Source organism: Lepus europaeus, chromosome 7, assembly GCF_033115175.1.
Source record: "Lepus europaeus isolate LE1 chromosome 7, mLepTim1.pri, whole genome shotgun sequence".
NCBI lineage: Eukaryota > Metazoa > Chordata > Mammalia > Lagomorpha > Leporidae > Lepus > Lepus europaeus.
Genome location: NC_084833.1, coordinates 112,369,920 through 112,378,953, shown reverse-complemented (window position 1 = coordinate 112,378,953; position 9,034 = coordinate 112,369,920). Strand labels below are relative to the sequence as shown.

At 39.7% G+C, this 9,034-nt stretch overlaps 1 protein-coding gene across 1 annotated transcript; it reads left to right on the top strand.

Moving 5' to 3' along the window:
* The first annotated feature begins 1,442 nt into the window (after positions 1–1,442).
* On the top strand, positions 1,443–6,783 carry LOC133764741 (olfactory receptor 8B8-like). Its single transcript, XM_062198426.1, has 2 exons — positions 1,443–1,951; positions 6,369–6,783. The coding sequence occupies exons 1-2, from the start codon at positions 1,443–1,445 to the stop codon at positions 6,781–6,783; spliced, it is 924 nt and encodes a 307-aa protein (XP_062054410.1).
* Positions 6,784–9,034: the final 2,251 nt, after the last annotated feature.

Genomic DNA, 9,034 nt, shown 5'->3' with positions numbered 1-9,034 from the left:
CATGTGTTTTATGCATACAGATTTAGTAATTAGTGATGTTTCCCACCATACCCTCCCTCCTGCCCACATGCCTACCCCTTCCTGCTCCTTCCTCTCCTATTCCTTCTCTTAGTTGTTATAATGACCTAATTTCAGTTTACTTATACTTATAAGATTAACCCTACACTAGGTAAACAGTTCAATAAATAGTAAGAAGAAAAATAAAACACTCATGGAACTGCTATACATTTGACCTCAAGAAATCAATCATCTTGCATAACTGAAACTTGGTAAACTTTAACCAACCCTACGTGATTTCCCCTCCCACTGACTTCTGGCATCAGGCATAGGGCTGCAATAACTTCATAAGAAAATTCCCTCCGCATTTTCAGAATTATCACACTTCCAGATTAGTAACTTTTGTTGAGTGACAATAGACAGTAACCAACCTCTCACAGACCCAGGTTCCTCAGTTTTAGTTAGAAACTGTCTCAGGGGCCCACCCTAGCAAATTCCATTCTGCATTACTGGTAACACCAAATTGTTAATTTCTTTTCTGATTTTATTAGTTGGGAAGGATTTAAAGCAAATGAGAAAATGAAGAGAGGTGAGAAGGACAACTCTGTCCATGTCTTCACTTCTTTATCTTTACCATTCCACTTTACCAGCAACTGAGTTTGCATATTAAAGCACTGGCATTCTCTCAGATGAGAGATAAACTGGTGTTGTATTTTGCTTTGTTTATCTTCTAAGCCTCCAATAAGGGATGCAATATGACCTTGTAAAGGCAGATGCTGTGACTTCATATGGGAATGGTCACAGAAATTCATGATAATTGACCTTACACTTATGTGTGAATATTGTTTTGAAAGAATGGGATTCTAATGCAATTCCTTTTCCTTGTGTCTGCGGATTCCCTCAGAGAAGAATGGAAAACACAATGGCTCTTTTGTAACAGAATTCATACTGGTGGGGTTAACAGATCAGCCAGTTCTCCAGCTGCCCCTTTTCTTCTTGTTTTTAGTCACATATATGATCACTGCTTTTGGAAATCTGGGCTTGATCATTTTAATTGTGCTGAATTCACATCTGCACACTCCCATGTACTTTTTCCTCTTCAATTTGTCTTTCATAGACTTTTGTTATTCCCCTGTAATTACACCCAAAATGATGATGAGCTTCGTATTGAAGAAGGATAATATATCTTACATTGGATGTATGACACAGTTTTACTTCTTTTGCACTTTCTCTCCTACAGGAGGGCACTTTGCTCTGTTTACCATTTAAGGCTTGCATAATAGGGAGACAGTATCACCCAGTAAAGGCAAATGCTGTGAGTTCACCTTAGGATAGTCTCCGACATTCACAATAATTGACTTTACATTTACATGTGGAAATATTATTGAATGAGGGGGGAATATAATGTAATTTTTCCCTTGTGTTCACAGATCTCTTGAAGAAGAATGGCACACACAAATGGCTCTTTTGTGACTGAATTCGTCCTGATGGGATTAACCGACCAACCAGACCTCCAGCTGCCCCTTTTCTTCTTGTTTCTAGTCACATACATGATCACTTCTTTTGGAAATCTAGGCTTGATCATTTTAATTGTGCTGAATTCACACTCCCATGTATTTTTCCTCTTCAATTTATCTTTCATAGACTTCTGTTATTCCTCTGTAATTATACCCAAAATGATGATGAGTTTCGTATTGAAGAAGAATAGTGTCTCTTACATTGGATGTATGACACAGTTCTACTTCTTTTGCTTTTTTATCATTTCTGAATGCTATGTGCTGACATCCATGGCCTATGATCAATATGTGGCCATCTGCAAGCCACTTTTGTACAACACAATCATGTCCCCTAAAGTCTGTTTCAACCTTATGCTTGGTTCATACTTGACTGCCTTTTCTCACACCATGATCCACACTGGATGCATTCTCAGGCTGAACTTCTGTGATACAAACACCATCAACCACTACTTCTTTTTTTTATTTATTTAATGAATATAAATTTCCAAAGTACAGCTTATGGATTACAATGGCTTCCCCCTCCCAAAACTTCCCTCCCACCCACAACCCTCCCCTTTCCCACTCCCTCTCCCCTTCCAATCACATCATGATTCATTTTCAATTCTCTTTATATACAGAAGATCAGTTTAGTATATATTAGGTAACGATTTCAACAGTTTGCCCCCATATAGTAACACAAAGTGAAAAAAAAATACTGTTGGAGTACTAGTTATAGCATTAAATAAGAGTGTACAGTACATTAAAGACAGAGATCTTACATAATATATTTTTTAAAAAATTAATTTTCTATGCCATTTCCAATTTAACACCAGGTTTTTCCTTTTTTCATTTCCAATTATCTTTATATACAGATCGATTCAGTATATAATTAGTAAAGATCTCATCAGTTTGTACCCACGCAGAAACACAAAGTGTAAAAATACTGTTTCAGTACTAGTTATAGCATCACTGCACATTAAACAACACATTAGGGACAGATCCCACATGGGATGTAAGTACACAGTGACTCCTGTTGCTGACTTAACAATTTGACACTCCTGTTCATGGCGTCAGTAATCTCCCTAGGCTCTAGTCATGAGTTGCCAGGGCTATGGAAGCCTTTAGAGTTCGCTGACTTTGATCTTGTTCCGGTAGGGTCACAGTCAAGGTGGAAGTTCTCTCCTCCCTTCAGAGAAAGGTACCTCCTTCTTTGATGGCCCCGTTCTTTCCACTGGGATCTCACTCACAGAGATCTTTCATTTAGGTCTTCTTCTTTTTCTCTTTTCCATGGTTTCTTGGCTTTCCATGCCTACAATACTCTCATGGGCTCTTCAGCCAGATCCAAATGCCTTAAGGGCTGATTCTGTGGCCAGAGTGTTGTTTAGGACGTTTGCCATTCTATGAGTCTGCTGTGTATCCCACTTCCCATGTTGGATCTTTCTCTCCCTTTTTGATTCTATCAGTTAGTATTAGCAGACACTTGTCTTGTTTGTGTGATCCCTTTGACTCTTAGACCTATCAGAGCCATCGAATGTGAACTGAAATTGATCACTTGGACTAGTGAGATGGCATGGGTACGTGCCACCTTGATGGGATTGTATTGGAATCCCCTGGCACATTTCTAACTCCACCATTTGCGGCATCTGATTGTGCATGTCCCAAATTGTACATCTCCTCCCTCTCTTTTTCCACTCTTAAATTTAACAGGGATCACCTTTCAGTTAAAATTTAAACACCTAAGAGTAATTGTGTGTTAATTACAGAGTTCAACCACTAGTACTAGAACAACAAGAACAACAACAACACCAAATACTAAAAAGGATAAAGTATTACATTGTACATCTAGAGCCAGGACAAGAGCTGATCAGGACATAGTTTCTTATTTTGTCCATTTCACTTCAACAGTTTTCCCCTTTGGTGCTCAGTTGTCATCGATCAGGGAAAACAAATGATATTTGTCTCTTTGGGACTGGCTTAATTCACTCAGCATGATGTTTTCCAGATTCCTCCATCTTGTTGCAAATGACTGGGTTTCATTGTTCCTTACTGCTGTATAGTATTCTATGGAGTACATGTCCCATAATTTCTTTATCCAGTCTACTGTTGATGGGCATTTGGGTTGGTTCCAGGTCTTAGCTATTGTGAATTGAGCTGCAATAAACATTAATGTGCAGATGGCTTTTTTATTTGCCAAATTAATTTCCTTTGGGTAAATTCCAACGTGTGGGATGGCTGGGTTGTATGATAGGGTTATGTTCAGGTTTCTGAGGAATCTCCAGACTGACTTCTATAGTTGGTTAACCAGTTTGCATTCCCACCAATAGTGGGTTAGTGTCCCTTTTTCCCCACATCCTCTCCAGAATCTGTTGTTGGTAGATTTCTGAATGTGAGCCATTGTCACCGGGGTGAGGTGAAACCTCATTGTGGTTTTGATTTGCATTTCTCTGATTGCTAGTGATCTTGAACATTTTTTCATGTGTCTGTTGGCCATTTGGATTTCTTCTTTCGAAAAATGTCTCTTGAGGTCCTTGACCCATCTCTTAAGTGGGTTGTTTGTTTTGTTGTTGTGGATTTTCTTGATTTCTTTGTAGATTCTGGTTATCAACCCTTTATCTGTAGCATAGTTTGCAAATATTTTTTCCCATTCTGTTGGTTGCCTCTTCACTTTCCTGACTGTTTCTTTTGAAGTACAGAAACTTCTCACTTTGATGCAATCCCAAATGTTAATTTTGTTTTTGACTGCCTGTGCTGCTGGAGTATTTTCCAAGAAGTCTTTGCCTGTGCCTATATCTTGCAGGGTTTCTCCAATGCTCTCTAATAATTTGATGGTTTCAGGTCGTAGATTTAAGTCTTTAATCCATGTTGAGTGAATTTTTGTGTAACGTGAAAGGTAGGGGTCTTGCTTCAGGCTTCTGCACGTGGAAATCCAATTTTCCCAGCACCATTTATTGAATAGACTGTCCTTATTCCAGGGATTGGATTTGGATCTTTGGTCAAATATAAGTTGGCTGTAGGTGTTTGGATTGATTTCTGGTGTTTCTATTCTGTTTCATTGGTCTATCCATCTGTTTCTGTACCAGTACCATGCTGTTTTGATAACAACTGCCCTGTAGTATGTCCTGAAATCTGGTACTGTGATGCCTCTGGCTTTGTTTTTGTTGTACAAGATTGCTTTGGCTATTCGAGGTCTTCTGTGTCTCCATATGAATTTCAGCATCATTTTTTCCAGATCTGAGAAGAATGTCTTCGGTATCTTGATTGGTATTGCATTGAATGTATAAATTGCTTTTGGGAGAATAGACATTTTGATGATATTGATTCTTCCAATCCATGAGCATGGAAGATTTCTCCAATTTTTGGTATCCTCTTCTATTTCTTTCTCTAAGGTTTTGTAGTTTCCATCGTAGAGATCTTTAACGTCTTTGGTTAAGTTTATTCCAAGGTATTTGATTGTTTTTGTAGCTATTGTGAATGGGATTGATCTTAGAAGTTCTTCCTCAGCTGTGGCATTGCCTGTGTATACAAAGGCTGTTGATTTTTGTGCATTGATTTTATATCCTGCTACTTTGCCAAACTCTTCGATGAGTTTCCAGCAGTCTCTTAGTAGAGTTCTTTGGGTCCCCTAAGTAAAGAATCATATCATCTGCAAAGAGGGATAGTTTGAGTTCTTCCTTCCCAATTTGTATCCCTTTAATTTCTTTTTCTTGCCTAATAGCTCTGGCCAAAACTTCCAGAACTATATTGAATAGCAGTGGTGAGAGTGGGCATCCCTGTCTGGTACCAGATCTCAGCGGAAATGCTTCCTACTTTTCCTCATTCAATAGGATGCTGGCCGTGGGTTTTTCATAAATTGCTCTGATTGTACTGAGGAATTTTCCTTCCATACCCAGTTTGCTTAGAGGTTTCATCATGAAAGGGTGTTGTATTTTATCAAATGCTTTCTCTGCGGCTATTGAGAGAATCATATGGTTTTTCTTCTGCAGTCTGTTAATGTAGTGTATTACGTTGATTGTTTTGCGAATGTTGAACCATCCCTGCATACCAGGGATAAATCCCAGTTGGTCTGGGTGGATGATCTTTCTGATGTGTTGTTGCATTCTATTGGCCAGAATTTTATTGAGTATTTTTGCATCTATGTTCATCAGGGATATTGGTCTGTAATTCTCTTTCAATGTTGCATCTTTTTCTGTCTTAGGAATTAAGGTGATGGTGGCTTCATAGAAAGAATTTGGGAGGATTCCCTCTTTTTCGATTGTTCTGAATAGTTTGAGAAGAATTGGAGTTAGTTCTTCTCTAAATGTCTGGTAGAACTCAGCAGTGAATCCATCTGGTCCTGGGCTTTTCTTTGTTGGGAGGGCCTTTATTACTGTTTCAATTTCTGTGTCAGTTATTGGTCTGTTTAGGTTTTCTATGTCTTCCTGGCTCAATTTAGGTAGGTTGTATGTGTCCAAGAATCTGTCCATTTCTGATAGATTTCCCTGTTTGCTGGCATCCAAGTCCTTGTAGTAATTTCTGATGCTTCTTTTTATTTCTGTGGCGTCTGTTGTTACGTTTCCCTTTTCATCTCTGATCCTATTGATTTGGGTCTTTTCTCTTCTTTTTTTAGTTAGTTGGGCCAATGGGGTGTCAATTTTGTTTATTTTTTCAAAAAAACAGCTCCTCATTTGGCTGATTTTTTGTAATTTTTTTTTTATTCAATCCTGTTGATTTCTTCTTTGATTTTAATTATTTCTCTTCTCCTACTGGGTTAGGGTTTGGTTTGCTGCAGATTTTCTAGATCCTTGAGATGACTTGAAAGCTCATCTATTTGGTGCCTTTCCAATTTCTTGATGTAGGAACCTATTGATATAAACTTTCTCTTAACACTGCTTTTGTCATCAACCACTACTTCTGCGATGTTCTCCCTTTGCTTGAGCTCTCCTGCACCAGCACTCACATCAATGAGGTAGAGATCTTCATTGTAGCAGGCATTGACATCATTGTTCCCAGCCTCATGGTCTTCATCTCTTATGGTTTCAGTCTTTCCAGCATTCTGCACATCAGCTCCACTGAGGGCAGGTCCAATGCCTTCAGCACCTGCAGTTCCCACATAGTTGCTGTTTCTCTGTTCTTTGGATCAGGTGCATTCATGTATCTCAAGCCATCTTCTGCTGGGTCAATGGATGAGGGAAAAGTCTCTTCTGTTTTTTACACCATTGTGGTTCCTATGATGAATCCTTTAATCTACAGTTTGAGGAACAAAGATGTTAAAATCGTCTTGAGAGAAACTCTGAGTAGGATCCAGTTTTAATTGGAAACACTATACTTCTGTGTATATAGTTAAGCACATATAGAATTTATGATTTGTCTTATTTTATTTTTATCGTGTAAGTTCTTCCAGGACAGGAGCCACAGTATTGATTTATTTATTTTAGGTGTCTTTTGTTTTTCCTAGAAATCGTTTATTCAAGGTATACAAAGCTTTTTTTTTTTTTTTTTAACAGGTAGAGTGGTGGACAGTGAGAGAGAGAGATAGAGAAAGAGAGAGAAAGGTCTTCCTTTGCCTTTGGTTCACCTTCCATCGGATGCTGCGGCCGGCACACTACACTGATCCAATGGCAGGAGCCAGGTGCTTCTTCTGGTCTCCCATGGGGTGCAGGGCCCAAGCACTTGGGCCATCCTCCACTGCACTCCCTGGACACAGCAGAGAGCTGGCCTGGAAGAGGGGCAACCGGGACAGAATCCGGCACCCCAACTGGGACTAGAACCCGGTGTGCCGGCACCGCAAGGCGGAGGATTAGCCTATTGAGCCGCGGCGCCAGCCACTTTTGCTTTTCATAAATACAACTTTAGGAACATAGAATCTGTGATTTAATTACAAATTGTTAGGGGCAGATTTCTTTCCTTATTCTTTCTCAGGACTCTCAAGAAAGTGTTCTCCCTCCTTTTTCCTTGTTGATGTTCTATTTACTATGCTTTTTTATTCTTTCATCACCAAGCACACATTTTCTGCTTTCACCATTTTACTTGACCAAGAATGTAGCTGAGGAAGAGATTTATCCTTAGTCAACACTGTAATTATGAAGTATATTTCTCTATAGAAGTGATTGATGTTCTGCAAGTGACAAAGTAAAGAAACAGGAGATTGACATTATTCCAATGGGTAGGACATGACAGTTCTTACCACTGGTAATGATGTGTACCATCCACCACTCGCAGGAGCATGATTCTATCAGACTTCAGAAACTCAGAGAAATAGACAATTTTATGTAGACAATCAATTATAACCCACAATGTTGTTGTAAACTGTATGCATCTAACTACGCAGGCAGAGTTGTTAAACTTGCTGTTCTGCTGTTGAACTTCACATTCTACATTGTCTATATGTATTTATTTTGTGGACCATGTTCTGAAGCTCTGAGTTTTTTTTTTAATTTTTATTTAATGAATATAAATTTTCAGTGTACAGCTTATGGATTACAATGGCTTCCCCCTCCCATAACTTCCCTCCCACCCGCAACCCTCCCCTCTCCCGATCCCTCTCGCCTTCCATTTGCATCAAGATTCATTTTCAATTCTCTTTATATATAGAAGATCAATTTAGTATAAAGATTTCAACAGTTTGCACCCACATAGAAACACAAAGTGAAACATACTGTTTGAGTACTAGTTATAGCATTAAATCAAAATGTACAGCACATTAAGGACAGAGATCCCACATGAGGAGCAAGTGCACAGTGACTCCTGTTGTTGACCCAACAAATTGACACTCTAGTTTATGGTGCCAGTAACCACCCTAGGCTCTCGTCATGAGTTGCCAAGGCTATGGAAGCCTTCCAAGTTTGCCGATTCTGATCATATTTAGACAAGGTCATAAAAGAGTGAGGATAGTAACCAATGATCCTAAGAGTGGCATTAGCTAGGACTAAACAATTATACAGCATTAAGTGGGGAAGAGGACCATCAGTACACACAGGTTGGGAGTAGAGCCATTGGTGGTAGAGTAGAGGTTATGATTACGGAGGAATGAGGCCCAAGTGCGCTAGACAGGGTCTAGAACAAAGGACAGAGTCATTATTAGAGGAGCTAAGAGAGGTGCTGTCTAAGCTACAATTAAGTTTTCTGATTGAGAGGCAAATAGAATCTGATAGAAGGAGCTTGATAATAATCTGTTGGTCTTTAGGCCTTGTAAGTTAAGAGGCCCAGACCTATCTATCTCTTCACATGGGGTACATCCTAAGGGAGGAGTGAACCTCCTAGGGGAAGGCACTCTGTTGACTTTCATTACTTGGCTGGGCTGGGAGGAGAGCTGGCCAGGTAAAGGCAGGGGGCATCTCTAACAAGAAATTTACAGTTCTGCCTGCAATGTTGCTGACCCTACTTGATAATACCCTCAGCTGCAGTGGTCACTTTGGAAGTAGGGCTGAGTGAAGGGCTTTTCAGCTTAGAGACAATAAGATCTGTGGCTCTGACCTGGGCATCCTTCAAGTCCAGGGCAGGTCCATTTCCAGTGATCCAACTCTTGGCAGAGCTGCCAGGGCTCTTCACACGCTGACTTCTGA